General features: G+C 43.5%; 1 protein-coding gene across 2 annotated transcripts in view; it reads left to right on the forward strand.

The window, feature by feature from the left end:
- Positions 1 to 17118, forward strand: part of si:dkey-100n23.5 — a 244013-nt gene that overhangs the window by 154993 nt on the left and 71902 nt on the right. For both annotated transcript variants that reach the window (XM_057853479.1, XM_057853481.1), the window contains one exon: positions 1601 to 1683. In XM_057853479.1, the coding sequence (XP_057709462.1) occupies positions 1601 to 1683 (83 nt within the window). The remainder of the gene's footprint in view (positions 1 to 1600; positions 1684 to 17118) is intronic.

Here is a 17118-nt window from a genome sequence, read left to right on the forward strand (position 1 = left end):
TAAGGCGCACCTGACGATAAAAGCCACCACCCACCAAATTTGACACCAAAATGACATTTGTTCACAGATAAGCCGCACTGGACTATAAGCCGAAGCTGTCCTCACTGTATTATGGGATATTTACACCAAAAGATATTAGCCGGTAACACTTTGACAGCAGCATCATAAGACTGTTATAAGACCAAATGAACCACCATGAAGCTTTGAACCAATTGGCTGCAAAGCTTCATTGGTTCAAGAAGCTTCAAGAAACATCTAAGTGGGTCTGGCGTGCCACGAAAGATGCGCATGCTGAAAAGCACCTCATACCCACTGTGAAGTATGGGGGTGGGTCAGTGATGCTATGGGGCTGTTTCGCTTCCAAAGGCCGTGGGAACCTTGTTAGGGTGCATGGCATCATGAATGCTTTGAAATACCAGGACATTTTAATTTTTTTTTTTTTTTTTTTTTTTTAAACCTGTCCTGTTCAGCTGTTAGACACAGAGAATGGAAGTCCATGTGCCCGGATAGTCTGAACAGTTTTAATGTTTCACATTGAGAGTCTGACATACTCCCATTGTGATCATTCAAAATACCTTTTTATTATGACAAAACAGCGAACAGGAAGGGATTATGGGGGGACAGAAGAAAAGAAATACAAAAGAAGAAAGAAAAGAAACACATACACAAACAAAACAAGAAATACATTGAACAACTAGACTAGTTACAAATATGCTGGTGCTATCGTCAGCGAGATGTATTTCCGGTTTACACCATGTGGGGGCCTATTGGCCAGTGAAAGAGGGGGATGGGGGTGGGGGTGTCTATAAGCCTATAAGCCAAGTGATTGAAAGGGGTAGAGTGTACACAAATCAGTTCTGTGATCTAGAAGCCAGTAATCGTGTGAATCTCTTATGAGTGTAAGCCCGTTGACGACCAACCCTACACCGCCGCATCGCCAATCCCGGCACCAGGACGCCCATCCCGAGCATGCCCTACCACATCCAGCAGCACGCAAGCCCCACCGGGCGCTCGACAGCCACGCAGACAGGCGGAGAAGCCGTGCGGGCGCCAACCCAGGGCCACGGCCCCCACCCAGCCAGCCCGGGGAGGGAGGGCGGGCGGGGGGCCGGGGGGCCAAGCGCAGCCCATCCCTCCTCCCGCAACCCAGCAAAGGAGCCGTCGTTCCCCCCCTCCGGGACCCAGGGCGGTCCCCCGGGCCACCCGCGCACCCATCAACCGGCCTTCAGGGATGGCCGCAGGGGACGCACCACCAACCCCATGCCTTGGATTTTTCTCTTTTTTTCCATTAAGTTCCCATATTATTTGAATTTAAAAAATATATTAGAAGCTAAAAAACACATCTTTTTCAGGGATGCCAATAATTATGGAGGACACTGTATTTTCCACCATGATTTTGATTTTCTGTTTTTTTTTTTCCACATTCTGTCTTTCATGGTTGAGGTTTACTGATGTTGACAATTACAGGCCTCTCTAATATTTTCAAGTGGGAGAACTTACACAATCAGTGGTTGACTAAATACTTATTTGCCCCACTGTAACTGCTCCCCCTCGATATCCGCCTATGCCTAAAAGTGATTTTTTTCCCTCTGTCCTGAAGGTTTCCCTGGCTGAGGAAATCAAGCCGCTGAAGTGGTATCCGTCTGTTTACCTGCTGGTGTCAATCTTCCCACTCATCAACAGGTAAGCGAGCGCTGTCGCGCGCAGACCTTCGCCCGGCAGCCTTGTTGTATTTGCATACTGGCGTCACTCGTATCTTTTCTCCGCCTCCTCTCTCGCTCTCACTTATCAGCCAGCTCTTAGAAGCGCCGCTCTCCGCGTAGCAGCCGAGCAAGATTACGTGCGCGCGTATTTGTGTGTGCGTCCGAATGTGTGCCATTTTATTGGCTTTCTCAAAGCCGGGGCTTTGTCAGGCGAGGGGGCGGGTGGTCCAGTAAATGATAACCTCGGCCCTGTTATTACTTCTCGGCCCACCCCCTTGACGTCTTTCGCCGGCAAAGCCTCTCCATTACCCCCCCCCCCCCCCCGCCGGCCTCTTTCACGTGGAGCCGCCGGCGTGATTGACAGGTCAGGGTTACTAAGTGATTAGCTGCGGCGGCTGTGCTTGTCGCCACGGCGATGTCGGCAGAGACGCAGGTCAATTACAGGGTCAACGTCTCTCAAATGCTTTCCTCCGCATCGCTCGCCCCCGCGTCCTGCCCCTCCCCCTGCTTAACCCCTCCATCCATTTTTTTTTCTTCCCTCCCGCTGTCGAACAACGGAGATAATCCCGCCCATTCCTTAACTCTTTGACGTCGATAGACGTACGATCCATTTTGACTGGGAGGGGACGTGATTGAACTATTCATTGATTTATTGTTATTTTCAAGCGTTAACTCATTGGCTACCATTGATGGCGATAGACGTCCTATCAAATTTGACATGAGGGCCGGCAGCGATCGACGTCTATTCGGGCTGCAGCTATCGATTATTTTAGTAGTCGATTAATCCATGAACTAGTTAGTTCGAATAATCGAGTAACCTAAACTGAGCCTCCAACAGTGTAAAAAAAAAAGAGGATCTAAGTACAACAAAAATACAATTGGCAAACTTAAATACCGTATTGGCCCGAATATAAGACGGCCCTGATTATAAGACGACCCCCTCATTTTCAAGACTCAAGTTTGAAAAGAGACTTGTTGAACACCAAATTGATTTTTATACAGAAAATAATTACAGTACATCCGAAACAAATGATTATAACTAGGGTTGTTCCAATCATGTTTTTTTGCTCCCGATCCGATCCCGATCGTTTTAGTTTGAGTATCTGCCGATCCCGATATTTCCCGATCCGATTGTTATTGTTTTTTTGCTCCCGATTCAATTCCAATCATTCCCGATAATTTTTCCCGATCATATACATTTTGGCAATGCATTAAGAAAAAAATGAATAAAACTCGGACGAATATATACATTCAACATACAGTACATAAGTACTGTATTTGTTTATTATGACAATAAATCCTCAAGATGGCATTTACATTATTAACATTCTTCCTGTGAGAGGGATCCACGGATATAAAGACTTATAATTCTTAACGGATAAATGTGACTTTGTATATTGTGACTAAATATTGCCATCTAGTGTATTTGCTGAGCTTTCAGTAAATGATACTGTAGCCATTTAACTGTTCTGCCCAAATGCATGATGGGAAGTGCAACCATGACTGTGCGTAGTGGAACCAATTGGTATATCTTCTCTGCATTGGGAAGTAACATAGGGTGTTAAGGAAAAGATCAACCACTATCATTCTTCCCCACATTGCTTCCCACGATAGTTCTAATAGCTGAGAGAGAGATTTTAAGGCTTTAGCCAATTAAAAAGAGTCTCCAAAGACTGTCAAAATTCTCTCTACTCATTTTACGCTGCCTGTTAGCTCTATATATAGGTAAAACGGCACCATTATAGATTGAACGCGACAATGCGTGAGTGGGTCGTGCAGCGCATGCGTTAATTGCATTAAATATTTTAACATGATTAATTTTTTTAAAAATTAATTACCTCCGTTTACGCGATAAATTTGATAGCCCTACTTTAAGCCAAACCTAAAGACTCTGGATGAATGTAAGACATTTTGTCTGTAACGTTAAACACAATTAGAAGACGATTTAATAAAAAAATATATATATACAGTGGGGAGAACAAGTATTTGATACACTGCCAATGGGTTTTCCCACTGTATATTAAAAAAAGGCATGTCCGATATTTTTTTGCCGATTCCGATACTTTGAAAATAACGTGATCGGATGCCGATCGATCGGGACATCTTTAATTATAACAATATATTTGAGAGAAAAAGCATGGTTTTTTGCCTCATTCAAATCTTGATATCTGAACATTTAAATATGTAAACTAAAGTGCAATCACATTCGTAAATGAATGGCTTCTGGTTTTTGAAATGTAAATAAACCAATCTATTGTGATAAAACAACAAAATTGCAATAACTGCATTAACCATCAAAGTGAAGTCTACAGTCTAAACTGTAGTCTTGAAACAAATCTGAATAAGGAAAAACATTGCAATAAAATAATGCAAACTGGTTAAACTTGAGAGTAGCTGAAATCTGTAATGACAGAACATCGTTTCAATGATATCTGGCGCCATCTAGTGTCGTGAATGGGGATAATATCTAGACCGCGAATATAAGACGACCCCCTCTTTTTCAGTCTTATTTAAATGCAAAAAACACTGCCTTATATTCGGGCCAATACGGTACTATAAAATACTAATGTTTTTTTTTTCATACAGCGCTCTTAACAAATGATTCAAACACATGTTCCCACAAAATACGGTTAAATATACCTATAAATGAAATTACGAATGCATTAAAAAAAATTCGCTCAAACGAAAGCTTATGTTGGTCTTAACATGGAGCGACTGAATCCAGCTGCTCCCTATTAAAACCATGTGAAATGAGTTATGCCATATTCACTGTTGCCGCTAGAGGGCAGTCGTACATGGTAGTGAATGAATTAAAAACTAATGTGGTATACAGTACATTAGCACGTTAGCTTAGCTCAAGTGCTAATCACTTTTGTTGGCAGACGACTAGGGCTGCAGCTACCGATGATTTTAGTAGTCAATTAATTGATGAAGTAGTTATTCCGAATAATCGAGTAATTGTATAAGGAACATAAAGAATTTAAAATACCTGAGCTGAGCCTCAAACGGTATTAAAAAATGGATAAATGAGGATTTAAGTACAGCAAATGAACAATTGGCCAACTTACATAGCAAAAGCCTGCTAGCTTTAATGCTATAAAATGCTAACTTTTTTTTTTTTAACCAGTGCTCTCAACAAATGGTTCAAACACATATTCCCACAAAATACGGCTAAATATACCTATAAACTAAATTACGAATGCATTACAAAAAAAAACATTAGCTCAAACAAAAACTTAGCTTATGTTGGTCTCAACAGGGAGCAGCTGGGTTCAGCCATGTGAAATATGTTATGTCATATTCACTGTTGCCGTTAGAGGGTCGTGTATCCACCCAAATCAGTAAAACTAAATGCAAACACTTTCAAAACAAACCATTACGACTTTAATTAAACGAATACTCGAAGCAGCAAAATTTTATTAGACTCTTTTCTAATCTAATTACACGACTTAATCGATTAGTCGTTGGAGCACTAACGTCTATCACCGTCAGTGGCAGCGAAACGTGATCACTCAATCATGTGCCATTGACATGTGGGGCCCGATCATGCCGTTTTCAGAGGATCGGAAATGGGTGAAATAATCGAGTTTTAAAAAGTATGAATTGATTGGCCGCCATTGACGGCGATAGGTGTCCAATCCATTTTGACTGGGAGAGCTGAGAGCGAGGGCTGCCAGTGATCGATCGAAATCTGGTAAAAAAAATATATTTAATGTTATTTTCAAGAATGAATTCGTTTGCTGCCATTGACGGCGATAGACGCCCAATCCAATTTGACGCGGGAGGGTTAGCAGCAATCGATCGGAATCAGGTCGGAGTTTTAAAATGGCTTTTTTGTTATTTTCAAGTATTAAGTCATTGGCTGCCATTGATATCGATGGACGTCCAATCTAATTTAACTGGGGGGCTGGCTTTAAGTCGATTGATCGGCGTCTATTGCCGTCAATGGCAGTGAAACATCAGTGTCACTGATCACATGATCGGAAACGGGGCCTGATCACGTCTTTTTCATTATCTGGAATCTGATTTTTTTTTAAAAAAAACAAACAAAAAAAAACGTGTTTTTAAAACGTATGCCTTTATTAATATTTTCAAGTATTAACTCATTGGCTGCCATTAACGGTGATAGACGTCTAATCCATTTTAAATGGGAGGGTGGCAGTGATCGATCGGAATAGGTTAAAAAATATCGGGCCTTTATTGTATTTATTTTTTAATGGTAAGTCATTGGCTGCCATGAGCGGTGATCAAAGTCCAATCTATTTTGACTGGGAGGTTTGGCAGCAATTGATCGGAATCGGGTAAAATAGCAGGGGATTTTGTATGTTTGTTTTTAAATATTAGGTCATTGGCTGCCATCGACGGCGATAGACATCCAATCTGTTTTAACTGGGAGTGATGGCAGCAATCGATCAGAATCCGGTAAAAAAAAAGATCGGGCTTTTAAACTATTAATTTTTTTGTGTGTAAATATCAAGTCATTCGCTGCCATTGATGATAATGGACGTCCAATCCATTTTGTTAGTGATCGATCAGAATTGGGTAAAAAATATCGAGCCTTTACTTTATTTATTTTTTAATATTAAGTCATTGGCTGCCATTGACAGCGATAAATGTCCAATCCATTTTGACTGGGAGGGTTGGCAGCGATCGATCGGAATTGGGTATAAAAGCTCGGGTTTTTAAAATACATTTTTGTTTATAAATATTAAGTAATTGGCCGCCATTGACGGTGATAGACGTCCAATCTGTTTTTAAATGGGAGTGATGACAGTAATCGATCGGAATTGGGTAAAAAAGCTCGGGTTTTCAAAATATATTTGGTTTTTAAATATTAAGTCATTGGCTGCCAGTGACGGTGATAGACGTCCCATCTGTTTTGATTGGGAGTGACGGCAGCAATTGATCAGAATTGGGTTAAAAGAAGACCGGGCTTTTAAATATCTTTTTTTTTTTTTAATGCACACGTGGGTCATTGCCCCCCTGGTGGCAGAAAATATCACTATATGTAATTGACTTTCCTATGTATGAATTTAAAATTAAGATTTTGCCAGTAAAATGTTGTCTATAAAAATTGTAAAGCAATAAAACACACAACAAAAATGAATTAAATGGACAAAAAAAAATTTATAACGGGTCAAAATTATTTTTCACATCACGAGACCAGCAACTATAAAGACGGCCATTTGCTTTGCTTAGCCAAAACCACCTGAGGACAGATTCTGGCTGGAATAGTCAGTCAAAAAGGATAGGGCTCACACACGCACACACATCTGGAATGCCAGTATGTACGAGCATGGGCTAAGCTACTATCTGAGCATATTTTTCATAAGTTAATTTTATTGCTTACACTGCGTTTCGGGGTCATCAACATTTTTGCACCTCCTGCCACAAAAGTTTAAACTCCGCCCATGGTAATAAGATCAAACTTTTATTTTTAATTTTTTTTTTTTTTTAATATGAAGTCATTGGCTTCTTCCCTTGACGCTATATGGACGTCTATCACCGTCAATGACAGTGAAGCACGATCACTCAACGCCGGCCTTCAAAGGTGATTTCACGTCTGAAACTGTCAAAGACGGCGAAATGTCACTTTCCCTTCCGCTCGCTCTCCCTGCTTTCTTTTGTGGGCGCTCCTTCCCCTAATTTGCGATTTTCCGTCTCCTCTTTTCCTCTCCTCTCCTCCATCACACAAAGCCGGCGAGCGGCCCCTCCCTGTCGTTCTCTCTCCGCCTGTCTTGAGCAAACAGGCGCCGCTCTCTGCCTTTCTCCCGAGAGCGCACGGGGGGATAAAACGGGAATGAATTGCTCTCTCGTCGTCGTCTTCCGCCTCGGCTGCGCCGGCTGTATATATCCCCAGCTCCTATTAATTTGTTAGCCTCCTCTCCCCTCCCTCCCTGCTCTCTCCCCCTCCTATTTACTCGCCTCCCCCTGGCTCACATCCCTTCCCTGCCTTCAGCTGAGGGGCTGGAGTGTGTAAAGTGTTTGTCACGGTGCCGTGCCGATGGAAGCGGAGGCACCGGAGACAGCGTGCGTGCGCGGATGATTTTTGTTCCTCCCCGCTGGCGTGCGTAGGCGGCCGCTTGGTTTCGTGTCAAGGCAAATGCGCTGTCGCCGCTTGTTGCCATGTGTGCGCACTTGTTTGTCTGGGTTGCCGCGAGTGCGTGCGTGCGCGCGCGCGCACTCCCCGACGCGCACGGCTTTTTCTATCCCGTGTGTGTGTGTCTGAGTGGGGGATTATTTCTATCTGAGCTCCAAAGCCTCCTAAACAGGGCTTAGAGAGACGGCCCAGGGCAGCAGCTAAAGCTGTCGGCAAGAGCGCTCCCTCTCTCTCTCTCTCTCTCTCTGCCATTTCTCCCGGCCTGATCCGTCCCGTTAATACGCAGGCGCTCCCACACACAAACGCACTCTTGTTTTGGCCCTCATCTGCTGCCGCGCACACACACACACGTAAAATGCGCAGACAGTCACACGCCACACAAGCAATTTTAATCTGTTCCAAATGCACACTGGTAAATGTGTTAATTCGACACCAGCTGTTGCGAATTGAAATGGGAAAGCGCTCCTACTTTTCCTCTCTTTCTCTCTCACTCACCGTGCTTGTGTGTGTGTGTTGCCCGGGCACGCCGACTCGAGTTTTCACAGTCTGCTTCTCACATCGCCTCCCCTGTGTGCTTTTTAGTGTGGGTGTGTGTTTGTTTACAAGGCTTGTCTAGATTCCTACTGTGCGCGCCTGTACGCCTGTTTGCATAAATAAGCCCTCTCCTCGGAAACCTCGCCGCCGATTCCGGTGGCACGTCGCCGTTTGACGAGTGAGCGCTCCTCCCGGACGAGCGTGTTATTTCACCGCCGCTCACAAAAGCCTCCTTTTCCGCCGAGCTTCACACTTTGGTTTAGTTTGACAGAGTACACTTTTTTTTTTTTATTTGGTTCCCTTTGTCGAAAGGTACAAAAATAACAAAAGCCGGCATTCGCACCTTGGCCGACTTGCTGACTATTTGTGTATGTGGTACAAAGGCGGAGTTTGACTTTTGTTGGGGGGGGGGGGGGGGGGGGCAAACATGTTGATGACCCCGAAACGCAGTGTCAGCAATGAAAATATACAGTGGTATCTCTACATACGAATTTGATTCTTTCCAGGACCTGGTTTGTAAGTCACTTTCTGTTCATTTGGGGACATTTCTGGAACATGTCCTGGTAATATCAGTCAGTACAATGTAAACGCAATTGAAAATGAAGGGGAAATTTGGACGTACATGGCTGTCAATGGCATTGACTTACCACATGCGTCAGTGGAATCCAGGTAAATTGGCATCAACAAAATCGACATACATGGACGTGCGTAGTCCTCATTGGCATCTGTGTACATGGGCGTCAATGCAATGTACATGCCAGTGTAATGACTGGGAAATTTGGACGTACATGGCTGTCAATGGCTTTGACTTACTCATGCGTCAATGGAATCCAAGTACATTGGCGTCAACAAAATCGACATACATGGACGTGCATAGTCCTTATTGGACTCTGTGTACATGGGCGTCAATGCAATGTACATGCCATTGGAAATGAATGGGAAATTTGGACGTACATGGCTGTCAATGGCATTGACTTACATATACGTCAATGGAATCCAAGTACATTAGCATCAATAGAATCGACATACATGGCCATCAATGGCAAGGACGTACATAGCCCTCATTGGCATCTGTGTACATGGGCATCAATGCAATGTAAATGCCATTGTTTTAAATGCCGGGTTTTATGCCACTTACCATGCCGGAATTTATTATGTCCGGTCATTTCGATATTTGAACGATGCCGGTCGGTCAAACGGTTCGGGCTGTGCGGCACGCTGAAAAAATGCGGAGAATGTATTGAATAATAAATAAATAACGGCACTCAGGTCAGGATGGTGGCGGATCGTCCCCCTCTCATCATCTCATGAGAACCTACAATGCTTGAAACTCTTTTTTTGGCATTCACACACCTCGGTGAAAAAAAACCTATTAAAGAGGGTCCTACAAAAAAAGGAGGCGCTACTGAGCCCAACCACGCCCCTTTCAAAATCCAAAATGAATCTTCTAAGTTTGCCAAATTTCGTGGCACTGTAAGCTTGGATGTGAAATTTATGTCGATTTACAGGGTTAGTTGGATCCTTCTCAAAATTAGTGAGACTCTTCATGAGACATATAAGATCTTAAGTTATCAAAATGGTGAGTTTTCATTCACTGACCTGGGCGGGATGCCAAAGTCAGCCATTTTTTGGCAACACGCCAAGTAAATGACTAATAACTCCCTGATCCAAGCTTCAGTCTTTTAAACATCTAGCATGAATCAGAGGTATCCCAGCCTGAACATGACTGAATTGAAATATTACCCATTAGGCCCGGCACCCCCTGCTGGGAACAATAAACACATTTTTTCTTTTTTTTTTAAACGAGACAGGCTCCTCCTCCAAGGGGAAAAAATCAATTGACCTCAAGCCTGCATCAGGGGAGCCTTAAGACGTGTGTTCAGGTGCCTAATGAAAAATATTGAGGTTTCATTGAAGCAGAGGGGTCCAAACAGGGAAGTGAAAATGACCATCGCCATTTTTTCAAATTTTGAACAGTCATAACTTTGCAGACATACAACATATCTGCGCATAACTTCCCGTGCTTGGTAAGAGTCGTACCCTGAAGGGTCATGTAGGGGTCATTTTCATGAACCCAATTAGTAGCAACAGAAAGTCACTCATTTTACTTATACACATCCTTTTCAGGTTGGTCATCGTAGTTACAAGACTTTTGTAATACTACATTTTAAGGCCCATGACCACATTTTTCTGTCTGTTGCCATGACGACTCTTTGTTCGCCATTAAAAGGAACTAGATTTCTTCACGTACTTAGGCAACTTATAGAACCACGAAATTTGGCACACTTTTTCAAATTGGCCAAATTAGAAGATTCATTTTGGTTTTGAATAAGGGCGTGGCTGCAAAGCCCAGTAGACCATTCGTTTAGGACCCTCATCAATAGGGTTTTTTTCACCTAGGTGTGTGAATGTACTTCTCATCTCAGGATATACAGAAACATCTCTTTCAGCCATGCCCACGACACAAAAGAAATTCCACACAAAAAGACTTGTTGTTGTACACGTTAGTTTCTTATCAGATGATGAGATGGGAACGATCTGCCACCACCCTGAGCTGCGTGCCGTCCTAGTTGCGCCCGTTCAGTCCTGCTTGCAGGCCTTGTTTTTATATGTATTTGCATGTTCGTAAGTCCGACGGGTTTAAAACACCTTTGTCATCGTTTGCTCCCAAACCGTTAAACGAACGTCAAGTAGAGAAACAACGATAAGTCGGAACATCTGAGACGCTTTTCTCGTTCCAATGACTCGCGTTCTAAGGTGTAAAATATGAAAGGCGTGCCAAGCCGCGCGAGTTATTCTGAGAGGCGGAAAGCAGCGAGGTTTGGAACGAGGGAACTGCGGGCGGAAAGAGAGAAAGAGCACATCCCGGGATGCAAAATACAGCGCGATAAGCGTTAATGTATCCCGACCGCCACCCCCCCCGCCGCCGACACTCTTCCTCCACCTTCCCTCCTGTTAGGCTCTCTCTTCCTTTCTTCCTCCCTCCCTCCCTCCGCTCCCCCTCTGCCGCCGCGGCGTTCTCTTTGAGGGATGAATAATAACTGCTGCTCTGAGATTTCCTTCCTCGTTTTTCAAAGCGCCGAGCGGAGATGGGGAAGGTCTGCCTGGCCCTGGCGTGCGCGCACACACATACACACGCGCACACGGCGAAGCGCAGACGCACGTACGCGCCGTCTTGTTCTCTCTGCTCGCCTGGAGCAGGGAAATCAGATCTCCGAAGAAGAGCGGCGGGGTGGCGAGGAGATGAAAGGGGGGTTCGGGCCTTGTAGGGAGCCTATACAAAACTCCCCTGCTAGCTAGAGAAAACGCATACATACAGGGACCGGCGTGCAGATGCGTCACGCGGCTAAAGGGTGAACTCAAGGTTACGCGGACACATCGGCAGTTCAGGCCCTCGCCGACAGGACTGATCCGTCGGCCGGGAGGCGCCCTGCGGAAAGGAGCGTAACCTCAATCGCTCACAGGCAACTAGATCGCCTGCCTCGTGCCTCGCCCTTTGCAGGAAAGGACAGGCGCAGTGAAAAAAAAAATGGGAGAAGGTTTTTCTTTCTGCGCACGTGCTTTTAGCTAGCTTTTTGACAAAGCGTTTATACTGTCTCCAGATAGTATCTCGGTTTATGCGGGGTCATTAAAAAGCATTAAAAGTCATTAAATGGATTTGATCAAAATCCAGGCCTTAAAAAGCATCAAAGGCAACCATGGACAGAAAGACTTGTTGTTCTTAAAAGAGAAATATTAGTACGAGTTGTAATAATTTGATATTCAAACCCCTCCAAATGTTTTAATTTGTTTTTTAAACTGAAATATTTGTTTAACTAGAAACTGCAATTTCTGGAGAAACCTTTGCTGTTGTAGATAGAGATCTTGGCCCCGCCCAGGGTGATTTGGGGACATTTCAGGGACAATATCAGGTCACTTCCTATTGATGTGGGGACATTTCGGGGACGCCTTCTGTTGATATCAGGTTACTTCCTGTTGTTTTGGGGACATTTCTGGGACATGTCCTGGTGTTATCAGGTCGCTTCCTGTTGGTTTGGGGACATTTGGGGGACACGTCCTGTTGACATCAAGTCAATATCTGTTGATTTGGAGACACTGTTTCGGGGGGAGGGGATTTGGACGTACATGGCCGTCAGTGGCATCGACTTACATAAGCGTCAATGGAATCCACGTGCAATGACATCTATACAATCAACATACACTGTGTACATGGGTGTCAATGCCATTGGAAATGAATGAGAAATTTGGACGTACCTGGCCGTCAATGGCATCAACGTACATAAGCGTCAATGGAATCCAAGTACAATGGCATCGATAGAATCAACATACATGGGGTATGTGGGTGTCAATGCAATGTCAATGCCATTGGAAATGAATGGGAAATTTGGACATAAATGGCCGTCAGTGGCATCGACTTACATAAGCGTCAATGGAATCGAAGTACATTGGCATGAATGATGAATGAATCGACTTAAATGATCGTCAATGTCGTTGACATGCATGGTTTCAAATTAGCATTTATGTACATGGGCATCATTGCAAAGTAAATGGCATTAGAAATGAATGGGAAATTTGGACAAACATGGCCGCCAATGGCATCCCATTTGAAATGAATGGGACAGTTTTTTGCAAATTTTGGGGAAACCGTACGTTTTTACCAAATTCTTTTATGCCCCTCACCACCCTGGAATTTTTGATGTCCAAATTATGTGTTTTGGTCAAAATTTTTAAAACGTGGCGTTTTGAATTTTTTTTATTTTTTTGAAAAATCGGCATTTACTGGCGAACAGAAAAGTTTTCGGGGTGTTCAAAAAAGTCTCTGCGTAGCGCGAAAATTCCAGTCGGTTTCGATATTTGAACGGTGCCACTCGGTCAAACGGTTCGGGCTGTGCGGCGCGCCGAAGAAACGCCATTCAAAAAATGTTACTCTATGGGCCTTTGCAATAAAAAGCTCCATTTAACTAGTAGGTCGCCATTGTTGTTAACGACGCAATGCACTCTGGCCGGTGACGTCACCAGGCAGCGTCTCTCAGTGTCACTCGTTAGCTACATAAACATGTCGTCGGCTCTGCCCTTTCAATTTGAACCCGAGCAGAAAAGTGATGAGCAGGACAGCTCTGTTGATATTTCACAAAACGAGCAGCAACAGCAATTACCGTAATTTTCGGACTATAAGCCTCTACTTTTTTCCTTCATTTTGAATCCTGCTGCTTATAGTCCAGTGCGGTTCATTTATTTGGGTTAGTAGGTAACACTTTATTTGAAAGCGGCGTCATAAGACCGTCATAATTACGTCCCCATTAACAAACAGGTTTGCATCAACGTAAATCAGGGGTGATTAGCTGTTAATACCGTAATAACAAAACCGGTTAGCCTGCGTTCGCTAGCATTAGCACATCGTTCAAACCACTACACAACTAGATTTAAGTGTCCGATCGCGAGTGGAAACACACAAAAACAACACAAAACATGATACATACAGGCGTTGCCTCTGTAGATATTTTGCAAACATTAACAAAGAACGTAGGCTCGTAGTGTTTCCCTCTCTCACTAACTCGCTCACTCGCTTGGATGTGCACTTCTTCGCATGTAAGCGCGCTCTTCTTCACGTGAGCCCGTTCTTCTTCACGTGAGGAAGCGCAAGGGCGCCCCCACTTGAGCGTGAAAGCACCCGGAACAAGCGGAAGATGATGGATGGATAGATCAATGGTAAATGATACTTTAACACGGGGGTCCCCAAACTACGGCCCGCGGGCCGAATACGGCCCACCTCCACATTTGGTCCGGCCCCCTGAACAATACTAGAGAGCATTTTGATTATTATTTTTTTTTCTCAATAATGTTATTTATTTCCTGGCCTTTTTCTGTGACGAACTCAGAGAGGGTTATTTAGTTATTATCTATTTAATTAATAGTGTTATTATTATTTATTATTATTACATTAAATTATATTATTATTTTTCTTTACTTTTGTCCCATGAAGAATCCAGGAAGGGTTATTTGATTGTGGCTTTCTGAAAAACAAATTTTTACATTTCGGCACTCCTGCAATCTTTTTCTGTTACAAACTGACCCCGGCTCCTCGTCAGAGAAGGGAAAAGTTATGTGGCCCTCAAAGGAAAATTTTTCGGGTTCTGATTAAACAAACTCAATGCCAATCAAAACGTTTTGTTCTTCTTTTTCCTCAAATTAGAATCGATAAGAGAATCGATAAAGAATCGAATCGTTAAGCAATATCGATAATGGAATCGGAATCGTAAAAATCATATCAATTCCCATCCCTAGATATTGGTGTGTTGAACAGGGGCACAGGGTTAATTTGGCCATCATGCGGTCATTAATAAATTCTTATTTCTGTGCGGCCCGGTAGCAAATGCGCCACGGACCGGTACCGGTCCACGGCCCAGCAGATGGGGACCCCTGGTTTAGTTAATAGAGTAGACAGGCATTTTGATGTGTCAAGAGGCACAGGCCAGATTGCGGTCATTAAGAAATGATTATTTTCCCGTGGGCTAGTATCAAATGCGCCACGCACCGGTACCAGTCCCCGACCCGGTGGTTGAGGATCCCTGAAATAAAGTGTTCCGGATAATATCTTTTGGTGTAAATATTAGGGTTGTTCCGATCATGTTTTTTTTGCTCCCGATCCGATTCCGATCGTTTTAGTTTGAGTATCTGCCGATCCCGATATTTCCCGATCCGATTGCTTTTTTTTGCTCCCGATTCAATTCCAATCATTCCCGATAATTTTTCCCGATCGTATACATTTTGGCAATGCATTAAGAGAAAAATGAATAAAACTCGGACGAATATATACATTCAACATACAGTACATAAGTACTGTATTTGTTTATTATGACAATAAATCCTCAAGATGGCATTTACATTATTAACATTCTTTCTGTGAGGGGGATCCACAGATAGAAAGACTTGTGACTTTGTTTATTGTGACTAAATATTGCCATCTAGTGTATTTGTTGAGCTTTCAGTAAATGATACTGTAGCCATGCCCAAATGCATGATGGGAAGCGGAACCATGACTGTGCGTAGTGCTTCTCTGCGTTGGGAAATAACATAAGGTGTTAAGAAAAAGATCAATTGCTACCTTGCTTCCCCACATTGCTTCCCATGATATTTCCAATCGTAGGGTGAGGGATCGTAAGCCTTTAGCCAATTAAAAAAAGGCTCCAAAGGCTGCCAAAATTCACTCTACTCATTTTACGCTGCCTTTGATCTCTCTGTATAGGTAAAATGGCGCATTACAGATTGAGCGCGACAATGCGTGAGTGGGTCGTGCAACGCATGCATTAATTGCGTTAAATATTTTAACGTGATACATTTTTTAAAAAAATGAATTACCGCCATTATCGGGATAAATTTGATAACCCTACCTTAAGCCTAAACTAAAAACTCTGGATGAGTGTAACATATTATGTCTGTAACGTTAAATACAATTAGAAAACGATTTAATTAAAAATATATATATATATTAAAAAGAGGCATGGCCGATATTTTTTTGCCGATTCCGATACTTTGAAAATGCCGATCGATCGGGACATCTCTAGTAAATATCCCATAAAACAGTGAAGACAGCTGCAGTTTATAGGCCAGTGCGGCTTATCTATGAACACATGTCATTTTCGTGTCAAATTTGGTGGGTGGCGGCTTATATTCAGGTGCGCCTTATTGTCCGAAAATTACGGTAGTTGTTATTTAGAATATCCTAGAATGATTTCCTGAGCCTTGTATAGATAATTGTGGGAAGATCATCGTCATTGTGACTTGCATTGCAAATCGTATCTTATAGTGAGGTATCCAGAGGTTCCCACCCCTAGATCGTAGTTTGGACACCCCCGGTTTTGCATTTTAACTCAACAAATTTGAGCGAAAATATTCCGAAATTGCCCGCTAATGACAGTCCCTTGAGCGGCAACTTGCTTGGAGTGCCTGCATTTGTTGTAGCGTGCCGGTGTGTAACCGGAGCTCGAGAGCCCTGCAACCATTCATCTCCCGTCGCGTGGCGGCAACGCTCTGCTATTCATCCCCATTTAGCGAGACCGAGCTGGCCCTCGGGGTTGAGAGGAAAGCACGCTGGGGACTTGAGGGGCTAGGGCAGAATGTTCATCTGGATGCGCACACAACAAAACGCAAAAATTCGTATATAATAATAATTAATACAAATACTGTACATCCTATATAGTGAAGCCCGTAAAGATTCTATATAGAGTAAACGCTATACATGCTGATGGCGTACGCATGCAGAGACGAGATGGCCTCTGTCACACGCTGGTGGCCGCTTTTTTTTGTGTGTGTGAAATGCAAGCACACGCACATACAGCGTCCGCTATATACCCCAACTACCACCACCTCCCCACCGCGCTTTCAGGCACGTCTTTAAATATTCATCACTCTGGCTGCTCTGAGAGTGCCGTAAACGCTGCCTCACACTCCGGGGAATCGCTAAAGCCTACTCTATCATCTGCTCTACCTCCCTTCCTCCCTCTCTCTCTCTTTTTTTTTTTTTGCTCTTTCGCTCTCACCCGCAACCAGGGGCGGATTGGGGGAGGGGGTGGTGACCTGGGAGACATTGAAAGACCGTGAAGTTGGCCCCCATCAGATGCAAATTTATAGAAAAATTATGTCATAGTTTGTGCTAGTTTTGTGCTCGTTTGTGCTGAAAAATTTTTCATTTGTGCTGCTATCGTTTTTGAGATATTGATTGATATTCATTTCGAGTGATGACATCACACATTTACAGTGTATCACAAAAGTGAGTACACC

This window comes from Corythoichthys intestinalis, chromosome 12 (assembly GCF_030265065.1).
Source record: "Corythoichthys intestinalis isolate RoL2023-P3 chromosome 12, ASM3026506v1, whole genome shotgun sequence".
NCBI classification, from domain to species: domain Eukaryota; kingdom Metazoa; phylum Chordata; class Actinopteri; order Syngnathiformes; family Syngnathidae; genus Corythoichthys; species Corythoichthys intestinalis.